At 41.3% G+C, this 15,055-nt stretch overlaps 1 protein-coding gene across 1 annotated transcript in view; it reads left to right on the forward strand.

Moving 5' to 3' along the window:
- The first annotated feature begins 551 nt into the window (after positions 1 to 551).
- Positions 552 to 15,055, forward strand: part of LOC140494577 (calponin-2-like) — a 37,336-nt gene continuing 22,832 nt past the window's right edge. The window contains exon 1 of the mRNA XM_072593912.1: positions 552 to 820. Within this exon, the coding sequence (XP_072450013.1) occupies positions 758 to 820 (63 nt within the window). The 5' untranslated portion in view covers positions 552 to 757. The remainder of the gene's footprint in view (positions 821 to 15,055) is intronic.

Consider the following 15,055-nt stretch of genomic DNA (forward strand, 5'->3'; position numbering starts at 1 on the left):
AAACAATTTGGCTTGGGCAAAGTGGAGGTTTAAAATAATACTATAAATGCGTTTTTACTCTAATAGTTACAGTCTGTAATAAATGTAGGTTTGATGTTCTTAAGTAATGAAAAGGGTGCAGCACAGGGTTATCTGCCTCTTACAGCTGGAACAATCTCCTTTCAGTTTTTCCCACGCCTCTTGCCCACATTCTTCAGTACAGATGCCTTTCATGATATCAGGTTCAACGGCTCAGTAGTCACTTACAGTAAAGCATTAACCATCTCTGTGTGAAAATAAAATCTAACTTCCCCGTTAGTCCTCAGCTTGAAGTATCAACATGCTACTTGTTGAAAGCTCTGTGTGTGTGTGTTCCGTTTATACTCCAGATTTTCAGGTTAAGAGCTTATTCAAGAGCCCCCCGGAATAGATCAAGCCCTTGCTTTCGCTAGAGCGTCTGTTCTTAGTGCGATCCAATGATATGTTCTGGGTGGCATGAAAAGGTGATGTGACTGCTTGACGTCAGTTTCCTGTCTGCCCCTGTTTCCTGCAGCTTTCTCAGTGAATGACCCAAAGATGTAGAGAATTGGAGAAGGGGAGGGTAGTTCCGCCCAGCCTGGAATTTGTCAAGTTTCTGTCCATATATGGACACGCGTTCACTGAACGGGCGGGGGAAGAGGAGTTTGGTTAGATTGACTCTGCTAAACCTCATCAAAAGGACGCAGTAGCTGTGCTGTTTTCTGTAGAAAGGTTGAGTTTAAAGTAACATCACAAAAGCATGTCTGGGAAACAGTTTAACAGCGGGCCCGCGTACGGTTTCTCAGCAGAGGTGAAAAGCAGGGTGAGTACAGCTTTTAGTTTGATACTTTTGGAAAGGTCTCAGCCTGTTGCTGGTTGTAACCTGCTGAACGTGAGTTACTTTGTAGCGGTGCTTTCAGCTTCGCTTCATGTTATCGATAAGTTTTTTTTTGTTTTGAAACTGGGCGTTGTCCCAGCTGCTGCCGCCAGACTAATTGAAGCATTTGCTCCCCTGTCTCTCCTCATCTTCTGTCTCAGTCTTCAGGTAATTCTGTCTGTGGGCCAGGATCATTCTATCTCCCATTCCAGTTAGAGGAATTTGGAAACTTCTTCCCAATGCAGTGGGCGGTGCCTTTTTTTCAAGCAAAATTTTTAATTTCCTGTGTGTTTTGCTTTAAGCGATGTCTGGGCGAATTTTCTTTTAAAGCCTTGCTTTGTTGCACATCTTTTCACTTTTTTTGAGTTACCTAGCTCTTATTTTTCCCCAATACAGTGAAACAATTACATGTTACGTAGAAATGGGATTTCAAATAGCTTCCGAAATTATTCATTGCAGTAATAAAGTAATTTTGGGATGGATTGTGTCAAGAACGAACAGTGACTCGGAGTGAAGCTTTGTTTTGATTTTTCTTCTATGTTTGAGCTGATTAGTAACTGTCAGGGAGCTCGCTTTGCACTGGTCCTGATCTGCCCTGGATTAGGTCGCAAAGTCATTGTACTTAATATGAAAACAGATATTTCCTTCTTATTGAAGCGTTTAAAAATTTTCAAGCAATAGGGAAATCCCAAACACTAAACATTATACAGGTAGCTGAGGCTGAATCATACAGGTTTCTCTACTTAACTTTGAAATAAGCTTCTAGCCACGCATTGATGTCACTTAGTTCCACCTCCGTAACATCAGTCCCTACGTCTGGAAACTTCGTAAACCGTGCCTTTAGTTCACACTTGACTGTTGCATGCATACTCTTGAAGCCACGTTGAACACTTAAACGTAAAATCGTCCAAAACTCTTCTGAAAGTGTTCAGACTTTCATGATGGGCATGGATAATGTGAACAGTCAAGGTCTTTTCCCTCGGGCGGGGAGTCTAAAACTAGAGGGCATAGGTTTAGGGAGAGAGGGCAAAGATTTTAAAAAGAGGTAATGTTTTCTACGCAAAAGGTGATGTATGAATGAGCTGCCAGAGGAGGTGGTGTCGGTGGGTATAGTTACAACTTTTAAAAGACATCTGGGTGGATATATGAATAGGAAGGGTTTAGAGGGATCTTGGCAAATTGCTGGCAAATGGGACTAGGTCAGATTTGGGATGTTTGGTTGGTGCGGACAAATGGACTGAAGAGTTTGTTTCCATGTTGTGACTCTGTGTCCTGTCTACTTGCAACACTGTTTGCTGACTTCTGTTGACTCTCAGATCAAGTAGGCCTTAACTTTAAAACTCATCTTTGTTTATAATTCTCTCTCTCTCTGGCCTCTCTCCCCTCAAACTTTAGAATCTCTCTTCCAGATCCAGAACCCAAATTGGCACCTGTGATCGCCAAAATTTAATTATTTCATCACTTGGCAATACCTTTCACATAACGATTAATCCATTAGAAATGGGAGTAAGCCATTTGGACCTCTGAGCCTGCTCAGCCTCTCAATAAGATCGCAGCTTTCAACGATTAATGTTCAAACCTTTGGAATGCCCTCCTGCAAGATGTTCTACGTTGTTGACTAAACCTCTGGGTATCTGCCTGAATATCTCTTCATTGGCTGATATTAAATGTATTTGCTCATGCTGTTGTGAAGAATTTTTGGAGGTTTTTGTTGTTGAATTAGCTCAGAAGCAGACAATAACATTGGGGCTACAATTCATGTGTGGTTTTTAGGAGTATCCTCAACGTTCATACAGTAAGCTCCCTCAAGCAGCATTGAAGTGAGAATTGTATTGCTTAACCAACATGACTGAAATAGTTTACTTAGGTCAGGATATTGGAGAGACGTTCATTATTCTCTCCAATTCTCTGTCATATCTGAGCAAGTAGACAGGAGTTTGATTTGACATCTCAAATGAAAGATAGCGCCTCTTAAAAATTCAACTCCCCACTTAAAACTACACTTGTATTAGGTAGATTACATGCTGGAGTCTGTGCAATGGAGGTGATCTAACAATCCTTGGATTCAGTGATGGGAGTGCAATCACTGAGCTAATGCTGATATTTTGGGACAGGATTGAGTTTGGCAGGTCTATACTTCAGTCCTTCATCCCCACCTCCATCCACCTATTGTCTGGGTCTATACTTGACCCTACCTCCTGGAGTGGTTGTTGGAGAGAAGAGTCATTAACGGTTCATGTTGCGGTATTCTAGTAAAGATTTCTGAGAGAAGAGTGAAGAAAATTAAGAGTAGAGATGTTTTAAAATGTATATTATACAGGAGTGAGAGCTGCTTCTGAGGTAAGTGTCAATATTATAAACTTGCTCCTTTTCTATGGTTTGACTTTATAATAAGGTGACTTACAAGCTACACAAGTAATGAATGTTCACGCTGTTATAACTAAGAATAGTAGAAAGTAGATTTGACACAAAAAACAAAGCCTTTTCCTTGGGGTGGGGGACTCCAGAACTAGAGGGGGACATAGGTTTAGAGTGAGAGTGTGTCTGGAATGAGTTGCTGGATGAAGTGGTGGAGGCTGGTACAATTACAGCATTTAAAAGGCATATGAATAGGAAGGGTTTAGAGGGATATGGGCCATGTGCTGGCAAATTGGACAAGATTAGGTTGGGATATCTGGTTGGCATGGACAAAATGGACTGAAGGGGCTGTTTCTGTGCTGTTTATCTCTATGACTCTAAGTGAATGATCCAATGCCACACCAGTCAAGAGTAAGATGATGTGAGAAAACACAGAAAATGTGATCAATTGATATGAATTTTAACTTGGAGAAAGTGAGGACTGCAGATGCTGGAGATCAGAGCTGAAAAATGTGTTGCTAGAAAAGCGCAGCAGGTCAGGCAGCATCCAAGGAGCAGGAGAATCGACATTTCGGACATAAACCCTTCTTCAGGCTTATACCCGAAACGTCGATTCTCCTTGGATGCTGCCTGACCTGCTGCGCTTTTCCAGCAATGACTTTTAACTTGTCTGCAGATTGTAGGAGTGATACCATTTCAATACTTTGGGATTGTATATAAAATGATGCAGTAATCTGTTTTTCAATGTGGTGAGGATATAGGAAGGCTAAGAACATTGGAGAACTGAGAAAAGAGAAGTGCAGAAGAATGCTGACTATTGTAGCTTAGATAGACTTTACCATATTATCTATCTCCCCATCAACCAATTAGTTCCGGGGTTTTAGTGTAGTCTTACACTAATCTGGTTTAATCAAAATCTAAAAGTCACCAGAACTTGGTGTTTTTACATCAAATCTGTCAGAAATAGATGAGAATTGTGGGCTTTCCCTTTAGGTTTCTCCCCTCTGTATTAACAATTTTGAATCTTTAATCTTTCTGTTGATGTAAATGTCATGGCCAAACTTTACTTTGCACCCCTGAAATAATCTATGCTCATAATCCCTTGACACTCTGCTCTTCAAAATCTGGCTGGTCTGAGGTTGTGAAATTTGTCGCCCTCCCCCTTTACTAGAAATGGAACTGATTTTATCAAGTGATATTATGATGTGCTGGTGCTTTGAGACCTGCCTTCCTTTAGGTTGATCATGGTAAAACAATTTTGGGTGACTTTTGTAGAGGCTTCTAATACAATGAGGAGCTTAATTAAGGTGGATCAAAAAGGCCTTTCCATAGGGTGGGGGAATTCAAAACTCATGTCTGTCTGTCTCTGTCAACATGGTTAGTATTTGCTTTAGTGCCTAAGACTGTGTCTGGTGCTGCCACTGACTTCTAGGTAAATGTAGCCAAAATGCTTTTGCTGTCAAAGCTGAGAGCACGATTCTCATCAGATTTCTCAAGCAGTTGCAAATAATTTGCTCAATTCGTGCTGATGTTGTTTTGCTGCCTGCATTGTGACCTAACACACACCCATCTCATCTTTTGAGATTTATCATAGATTTCATAGAAATATATATCCACCTCATCTCCTTTGCCTACTTGTGAAAATACTTCTCTAATAGCTTCAACTCAATATTGAGAAATTTCCTGATTTGGTGAGCTCAGTCACTTACTGACAAGCATTAGTTCATAGATTGTGTAAGCAATGTTGCAGCATGTTGTATGGATGTGTTTCTGGCCTGACGGATCTGTGACATCCTGAACAAGATGCTGTAGCAAGTGACTCAAACAACTAAGTACCTCTTACTTTTTAGAACCTACGCCATCAGATCTTCTGCCAGATTTCATGGTGCTTGAGAAAACCGACAACCAACCGTGACTTTGAAAGTTACTATCTCCAAAAGGTGGTTTTATGTGGTTGCTAGATTTCACCTGGTGGATGATTTGGAGCTGTAAGCCATTCAAGTGCCTACTCTAATTGTTTATTATGAAAAGATTGTGGTCCTCCAGGCAAACAATATTATGTTCTGCAAAAGTTCAGGTGCCTAGAGTGTCAATCTCAGGACTATTTATCCCAGATTTTATTTTCCTAATTATTCTTGCTTTTCACCTGTTTTTTTTTATTGTTGTTTCCTGGAGATCACTAAGCTGCTGGTGGGGGTCAAAAGGCTGCTTTCAAACTGAATAAGTTAGGCATCCAGGGTGAAGTCGATTTGATCGACCAAACAGTCTTTCGCTGTCTGTCGTCCGCCTCTGTAGGCACAGTATAGTTGTGTGCGTTGTAAAGCTCTTTCTAATTCGACAACATATCAGAGTGATAAGTTCTGAAGAGCCTGCTCTTCTGTACCTATGTTAAAGTTTCTTTCACTTTTTCTCTCACCGTTATGTGCACCCCATCTCCATGCTTTTTCTTGAGAGATTTTGTTCAAAACTTAGAACGATTAAAGAAATTAGAGGCACAGTTAATATTGACAACACATTCACTATGGCAGAGGACATGGCTGAATTTCACCCAGACCTTTGTGCAGTGAAGCAATCCATTACTTGGACAGCAAAGGCCATGAAACTGCTGGTAGATGGTGTAAAATAAGCGGAATACTCGGCAGGCAACATTTGTGGAAGGAGAAATCAAAGTTAACTTCATGGTGTTTTTGAGATGCATGACTCTTGCTTGGAAAGGTTCTGAGTTCAAGTTATTAGACTCGAAACACTAGTTAGTTTGTCTCTGTCTCTTCACAGGTGCTGCCATGCCCTGCTGAAGTTTTCCAGCAGTTTCTATCTTTTAAAATTTATTTTAGTCAGAGATATATGCAATTAGTAATATGCAAGGTCAGGGTTTCTTTTGGACAGCCTCTGATTGGCCTTCTCAGCCATGATGTCAGCTAGATTTGTAGCAACTAGACATAGAGAGTGGAGAAAGAGCAAAGGTTCTTGCACAATACTTTGTTGAAAGCTGCTTCAGAACCTGCAACAATTGAAGAGGTCAAGTAAAGAGCCTGCAAGTGAAAACACAGAACTTGGCAACATTCACTCATATGTACTGTGGCAACTCTGCATTCTTATCTTGTGGATAACAAAGAGAATTAAAGTCAAGTTGTTTAGAATTTGCTGGCTGTTCTTTCATCAGAAAGTTTTGGAAGTCAGCCATTTCAGTGTTTATTCTGGCAGAAGGGGAATAATTTCACCTTGTGTAGGCCCTACACCCTGTGGTGTGTGTACTCTGAATTTCATAATGGGTGAGTTGATTGTTCTGACTTTTTTTCTCAGTGTTTCAGGTGGTGTGTGGTTTGTCTACAGATTGTTTTTAAATGCTTGGTGACATGAAAGAAATATTTTAACTCTGTAAATATTTGCAGTGTAGAATGTGCCACCTGAAAGGTTGGAGACACACTCAATCATGACTTTTAAATAGGGAATTGATTTAGTAGCTCAATGGAAGATTATTACAGGAATAGGGCAGGGTGCTCTTCACTGCTCTGAGAATCTGCATGGGTTTGATGGGCCAAATGGCTTGCCCTTATATTGAAACAATTTACTTCCAAGATAAAGAAACTGCAACTGAAGTAAATGACCCTTTGCATGGTGTTCACTCAAACAGCCCTCAAAAGATTAATTTGCATAAGGTGAAAGTTCAGGTTCACTTGGCAAAAAAATACAAACTTTTTAATATCCTTATTTCTCCAGGATACCTTGCATTAGTATGCATGAGATTTCAGGGCAATCTGGGAAAATTGAAAAGTATGTCAGAAACTAGAAGCAATATTTCTTTGTGTAATACTCATAAACTCTGACCATGCAGAGCTTGTACAAGCCAGTGATGGTGAAAAATGAGGGGTTCACAGCAGGGACTTTTTAAACTTTTGTACCTCTGGTACTGAGTAAACCTCCCACTCTCTTGTGTGCATGCACACAGTCTCGTGTACTTTTGGGAATGTTCAGATTCTATGTTCCTGATTATGTATGTAATAATTGGTTGGCATCTTGATTGAAAGAAATTGTTTTGATAACCTTTTTGATAGGTTTTAATCAATTAATCAGGTTTTTTTTAAATGAGGTAAACAGATTGACAGTAATGATATAGACAAAGTATATGTAATTGGTCATGTTGGCAACTGGAAAACATTTTTATTTTACGTTGTGACCAGTGGAATAGTGGGATTAGAGTGACTGCACTCTTTTTTTTGTTTTGGTCTCGATCGTAACAAATACTAGCTCCTTTTATAATTGTAAGTGTTTGTATACCAGTATTTAATATTGCAGCTCGTCTAGTGAACTCCTGTTCAGACCAAGGACCTGGTTTCCATCAGATTGATCACTCTTCAGATTTTCTTTGCAAAGATAAAGTTGCTGGCCAGACCTGAGTCTGCTCATCTCAAAAAGGTCAGCAGTAAGGAAGTAATAGACAATAGGTGCAGGAGTAGGCCATTCTGCCCTTTGAACCTGCACCACCATTCAATATGATCATGGCTGATCATCCTTAATCAGTATCCTGTTCCTGCCTTATCTCCATAACCCTTGATTCCACTATCTTTAAGAGCTCTATCCAACTCTTTCTTAAATGAATCCAGACACTGGGCCTCCACTGCCCTCTGGGGCAGAGCATTCCACACAGCCGCCACTCTCTGGGTGAAGAAGTTTCTCCTCATCTCTGTCCAAAATGGTCTACCCCGTATTTCTAAGCTGTGTCCTCTGGTTCGGCACTCCCCCATCAGCAGAAACATGTTTCCTGCCTCCCAGAGTGTCCAATCCTTTTAATAATCTTATATGTCTCAATCAGATTCCCCTCTCAGTCTTCTAAACTCAAGGGTATACAAGCCCAGTCACTCCAGTCTTTCAGCGTAAGGTAGTCCCGCCATTCCAGGAATTGACCTCGTGAACCTACGCTGCACTCCCTCAATAGCCAGAATGTCTTTCCTCAAATTTGGAGACCAGAACTGCACACAGTACTCCAGGTGTGGTCTCACCAGGGCCCTGTACAGCTGCAGAAGAACCTCTTTGCTTCTATACGCTATCTCTCTTGTTATGAAGGCCAGCATGCTATTAGCCTTCTTCACTACCTGCTGTACCTGCATGCTTACCTTCATTGACTGGTGTACAAGAACACCCAGATCTCTTTGTACTGCCCCTTTACCTAAATTGATTCCATTGAGGTAGTAATCTGCCTTCCTGTTCTTGCCACCAAAGTGGATAACCATACATTTATCCACATTAAACTGCATCTGACTACTCACTTACCCTGTCCAGGTCACCCTGTAATCTCCTAACATCCTCATCACATTTCACCCTGCCACCCAGCTTAATATCATCAGCAAATTTGCTAATGTTATTACTAATACCATCTTCTATATTATTAATATATATTGTAAAAAGCTGCGGTCCCAGTACTGATCCCTGCGGTACCCCACTGGTCACTGCCTGCCATTCCAAAATGGAGCCGTTTATCACTACTTTGTTTCCTGTCAGCCAGCCAACTTTCAATCCAAGTTAGTACTTCGCCCCAATATCATGCTCCCTAATTTTGCTCACTAACCTCCCTGTGTGGGAGTTTATCAAAAGCTTTCTGAAAATCCAGGTACACTACATCTACTGGATCTCCCTCGTCCATCTTCAGAGTTACATCCTCAAAAAATTCCAGAAGATTAGTCAAGCATGAGTTCCCCTTCATAAATCCATGCTGACTCTGTCCTGTCCTGTTACTACTATCCAGATGTGCCGTAATTTCATCCTTTATAATAGACACCAGCATCTTTCCCACCACTGAGGTCAGACTAACTGGTCTATAATTTCCTGCTTTCTCTCTCCCACCTTTCTTAAAAAGTGGTACAACATTAGCCACCCTCCAATCCGCAGGAACTGATCCTGAATCTATTGAACTCTGGAAAATAATCACCAACACACCCACGATTTCCTGAGCCACCTCCTTCAGTACCCTGGGATGTAGACCATCAGGCCCCGGGGTCTTATCAACGTCCAGACCTAACAGTCTCTCCAACACCAATTCCTGGCAAATATAAATTCCCTTCAGTTCAGGTCCTTCAGCGACTGTTACCTCAGGGAGATTGCTTGTGTCTTCCCCAGTGAACACAGATTTGAAGTACAAATTCAATTCTTCTGCCATTTCTTTGTTCCCCGTAATATATTCCCCTGTTTCTGCCTTCAAGGGCCCAATTTTAGTCTTAACCATTTTTTTGCCTTGCACATACCTAAAAATGCTTTTACTATCCTCCTTTATATTTTTGGCCAGTTTACCTTCGTACCTCATTTTTTCTCTGCGTATTTCCTTTTTAGTAATCCTCTTTTTTTTTTAAGCTTCCCAGTTCTCCATTTTCCCATTTATCTTTGCTATGTCATACTTTTTCTCCTTTTAACTTTTTGTTTCTTAACTTCCCTCGTCAGCCACGGCCACCTATGCCTCCTCCTGGGATCTTTCTTCCTTTTAAGAATGAATTGATTCTGCAACTTCTGCGTTATACACAGAAATATCCGCTATTGTTCCTCCACGGTCATCCCTGCTAAGGTATTGCACCATTGAACTTTGGCCAGCTCCTCCCTCATAGCTCCATAGTTCCCTTTATTCAACAGAAGTACCATCACTTCCGACTGTACCCTCTCCCTCTCAAATTGCAGATTGAAGCTTAATGTATTATGGTCACTACTTCCCAATGGCTCCTTCACTTCAAGGTCTCTGACCAATTCTGGTTCATTACACAATACCAGATCCAGAATTGCCTTCTCCCTGGTCGGCTCCAGCACCAGCTAAGAATCCATTTCTGAGGCACTCCACAAAGTCTCTTTCTTGAGGTCCAATACCATCCTGATTCTCCCAGTCTACCTGCATGTTGAAATCCCCTATAACAACTGTAGTAATACCTTTGCAACAGGCCAATTTCAGCTCCTGATTCAACTTACATCTGATATCCAGACTACTGTTTGGGGGCCTGTAGATAACTCCCAAGAGGGTCTTTTTACCCTTAGTATGGATAGAGCTGAGAAATTCTTACTCTACATCCCCTGATTCTAGGTCCCCCCACGCAAGGGTTTGAATATCGTCCCTTACCAACATGGCCACCCCCCCCCCCCCCCCCCCCCGCCCATCAGTCTGTCCTTACGATAGCACGTGTAGCCTTGAATATTCATTTCCCAGGCCCTGTCCCCATGAAGCCACGTCTCAGTTATCCCCACAATATCGTATCTGCCAATTTCCAAAGGAGCCTCAAGCTCATCCATCTTATGTCTAATGCTTTGTCCATTCATGTATAGTATTTTTAATTCGTTACTGCCCTCACCCTTCCCATCAACTCCTATTTCACTCAACCTTACAGCATGGTCCCTTTTTGAGTTTTCTGCTTCATTTGTTTAGTTGTCTTTCTTGACTTCCCTTGTTCTAACTTTCCCTTCAATTTCCTTCTTAAACATCCAGTTTGTCCCCTCTTTTCCCCCCCCCCCCCCCCCACTTAGTTTAAACGTAGCTGTGTTGCAGTAACAAACCTGCCAGAATGCTGGTCCCCAACTTATTAAGGTGCAAACCGTCTCTCTTGTAGAATTTATGCTTACCACAAAACATACCCCAGTGATCCAAGAATTTAAATCCTTGCTTCCTGCACCAGTTCCCCAGCCACACGTTCAAGTCCATTATCTCCCTGTTTCTGGCCTCTCCAGCCCGAGGAACTGGAAGCAAACCAGAGATAACCACCCTGGACGTCCTGCTTTTCAGCCGCCTTCCTAGTTCTCCGAAGTCCCGCTGTAGTATGTTCCTCCTCTTCTTCCTGACATCATTTGTGCTGACATGTACCATCACCTCTGGCTCTTCACCTTTGTCCTTGAGGATTTCCTGCACTCTGTCCGCGATGGCTTACCCTACATTAAAGGTAGGGGAAAATCAGCTAGAGGATCTGCCTTTGATCTTTGAAACATTGACCACTGTGATTAATCCTAAGAACAGGGTTAGCTTCTACTGTGACCATCGACGTTGAACATTACGATTGATACTTACGAATGCCATTTGAATAGGCACCACTGGCCAGCCATACTTACTGAGTTTATAACCCGGGAAGAGGCCGCACCAATAGAAATTTGTTTTTAATAATGTAGTAGAGAATATTTCCCAGTGTTGATGCTTAGTTCATTTTGATTCCACCCAAATATTTTGGGGAATTTCCACCAGAATTCTAGAAATCTTTTTAATCTTGTATCTGGTATCGGTTTCGCTTGATAGCCCCTAACGGCTAAAAGCAGGTAATTTAGGAACCAAGTGGAAGACTTATTCATGGTCTCTTATTTTTGATTTGTCAAATCATTGTATTATTTATGTATTAAATGGCTGATCATTCTAGTTTGGTAATTTTTTATCCTAAATCTTTTGCCTTGGTTATTGAAAACAAGGACTAGGCTACATGTTCATTGAGGTTCTTTAATACCATACTGTGTCTGTCTGAATAAACTGGCATGTTTTCATTTTAAGAGGTATCTCTCTGGTTCACTAGTATTACTTTTTTCCAGTTGTTGAATGAATTTTTAATCAGCCGACTGCCTATTTTTGAAAATTCTCTGGATTGTAAATGAAGGATCTCTTTGTTTATGAGCGAAAGTCTAGCTGGATGTGACATTGATTTTCAGAAGAAATTGACCCCCATCTGGAAGGACATTGGTTTGTTTTTGGTGCTTTAAACTGCTGTCCAGCAGAAGAAAATTTCAGCAGATCAGCCAATTTTCGTACTGTCCACTGCTTAGGACTCTCACTAGATTTTTATGTCTGACGCCTGGCTATTCTTGCAAAAGTATCTGACACACTTTATTGGAAGCTACACAGTGCTCTTGCGTTCTGTTTTGTCTGATGTGGGGCTTAGTCCCCAGCAGGGGCTTTTTACCTCATGGTAAGATTTATGTCATTATTGCAATATAGCAAATTAGGCATCTATTTTGTGGTATTGAGGAATCCAACAAATATTTATTACAATAAATACAAATTTAGACATTCTTCAGGCCCAAGCGCCTGGGCTTAAGTTTTTGGGGTACAAAGAGCAGCATACTTCTCTTCACATGTCACGTTTCAATCATCCCAAGATTATGTATAAGCATGTTTCTTTTAAAAATAGTCTGTGTCTTTCTAAAGCTATGCTGACGAAGACTAAATGCAACAATATCGAAGGTTATTTTCTAAGCAGTGGTTAGCACTGCTGCCCCTCAATGCTAGAGCCCTGGATTCAATGCAACTGGCAACTGAGCCTCTGGCAACTGTCTGTGTGGAGTTTATATGCTCTCTGAATCTCTGTGTGGATTTCCTCCAGGTGCTTTGGTTTCTTCTCATAGTCCAAAGATGTGCAGGTTAGGGTGGATTGGCCATGCTAAATTTTCCATAGTGTCCAGGGATGTGCAGGCTAGGTGAGTTAGCCATGGAAAATGCAGGGATAGGATAGGGGCATAGGTCTGGGTGAGCTGCTGTTTGGAGGGTCGTGTGGACTGAATTGCCTCCTTCCACATACACTCCTGAATGTTCCCACTTGAAATACTCCCATAATGAGGTTGTTCAGCACCAAGTGTAAGGATCACATACACAGCCTTTGTAGATGGTTGGTCTGCTGAGATTTCAGCACTTTGTTTCTTGAAGAAGAGCAGTTTAGGTGGATTGGCCATGCCAAATTGTTCATAGAAGCTAGGGATGTGTAAGTTAGTTGTGGGAGGTATAGGGATTGGGTGGGATGCTCTCCGGAGGATCGGTGTGGACTCAGTGGACCGAATGGCCTCTTTCTGCACTGTAGGGATTCTACGATTCTATAAGAGGCTTCACTGTCTGGGATTGGGGGGAGGGGGGTTCCCAAAAGAAATTCCCTTACTTGTGCACTTTGATTTTGAGTCTGTACTCTTCAGTTGGAAGGGGATGTGAAACTCTGCTTTGTGGTGATTACACCAGAGGAACTTTATTTCCTGACATCCTTATTTTTCTTAAAACAATCCAGTATCTTAACTCAGTCTTACTGATGGGGGAAAAAATAGACTTCTCATCTCAAAGTTATGTTTACAAACCAGGAACAAAGTCGATAAACTTTTATTGCGTATATCCCACATGTGAAAACTGAACAAAGGAAAACCTTAATTCTTGACTATGTTCTATTTTGTTCTTCCAACAATGTCTCAAATACCCCTCCAATCCAACAAAAGCTTGTTTCCTGAGCAATGTGTGGTTGACGTGTATCGATATCCGATCTAGCAAATGTTTCCCTCCCATTTTCCAACCAATCTCCAACTCTGTAACTGTGTTTTGGGTATTCCCCTGAGGCAGCCATCCATCATGTGATTGACATATGATTTTACAGTGAGCAATGAGCCCCCACAAAATGCTCAATCACCCGATGCCTGATGGTGCCTTACCCAAGGAAGGTTTGTAACCACCTTCAGGCCAGCCGAGATAGTGAATTCTGGCTAGCTCTTCAACCATACAAGGCATCCAATAGTTTAATTCTGTCCTCTGAATGTTCATACAGGGAAAAAAATCCAGCATATTGTGGTCAGCAGCCTTTTTATGTTTAAGCTCCTGGCACCTGTTTCTGTGTCCATATTCTACTGAAACCAATTGTGGCCGACACTCCCGTCAATACAATGCATGCAGCTAACTCTCTCTCCCCAGATCAAAGAGGCAATTCGTGACAAGCGTACTTGGTGGTGTAACCTAAGCCAGGATAGCAACAGTGACAGTATCAGTTATGGCTTAGTAGTAACACACTCCATTCTGAGTCAGCAGGACATGGTTTTGGCCCACTGCACTGCAGAGACTTAATGTAGGCTGACACTACGGTGTATGACCAGTAGAACAGTGAATTGTCTGCTATGTCATCTCTTAAGGAGAGACATTACATTTGCTGCCCCATGTGAATGTAAGATGGCCACTTTTGAAGAAGTGTACCTGTTCTCTCTGATATTCCAACCAATATTTGACTGCACAAACAACATCACTCAAAAACAGTTTATCTGGTCATTGCCAGTTGTAGGCAATTGCTGAATACATTTGAGATATCATGTTCCTGATATCACAAAAGTGATGACACTTCAAAAGAGATTAATTGGCTGTAAATGCTTCGGGAGGTCTTATGGGTCAAGAAAGATGAGATTTGTATTTATATACTTTTGGTATTATGGGCAGGAACAAAATCAATTAATCAAAATATGTTTTGCTTTTCCCCAGCTCAGTACCTCATCCAACTGACACTACACTGTAAGGTCATGGGTTAAGAATGGCTAAATGACACAAGCTAAACTTGGTGTATTTTCTCACAGAATCACCTTAAGAGTTACATATTATTTCTGTTTGTGTTATTACAGTTGTTTTGACAAATATGGAACCTGCTGGATGACGTAAAGTTGTTACCATGACTAACTTAGTTAGTATTGTTCAAGCAGCAAGTCTGTTCACCACAGATGTCAGAATGGTTCAACTTGTCTTCTTTCCTCATAGTCAAAAATTGTGGGTTCCTGGATCTGAGCATTAACTTGAGGATGAACCATCAGTGTTGTGCAGGCATATATAATTGGCAAATGTAAAATGCTTAAGGTAGAAGCATTACTAATAGATCTTTTAGTAATATTTAATTCATCTGCATATGCTCAGTAAAGACTATATAGTTTACTCTTTTTAATTTGTTTGAATTTTATCTCTTGCTCTCTTGAAACTGCTTCAAATTCTGACCTGGGGTGGAGCCTAAATGTTTCTGGATTTGGACAGCTCCCTGCCAGACTGTTTCAGTTCAGACTATCAGCCCATTTTCCTATCCCTAAATCAGACGTAGCAAACAC

Source organism: Chiloscyllium punctatum, chromosome 24, assembly GCF_047496795.1.
Source record: "Chiloscyllium punctatum isolate Juve2018m chromosome 24, sChiPun1.3, whole genome shotgun sequence".
In the NCBI taxonomy this organism is placed as follows: Eukaryota; Metazoa; Chordata; class Chondrichthyes; order Orectolobiformes; family Hemiscylliidae; genus Chiloscyllium; species Chiloscyllium punctatum.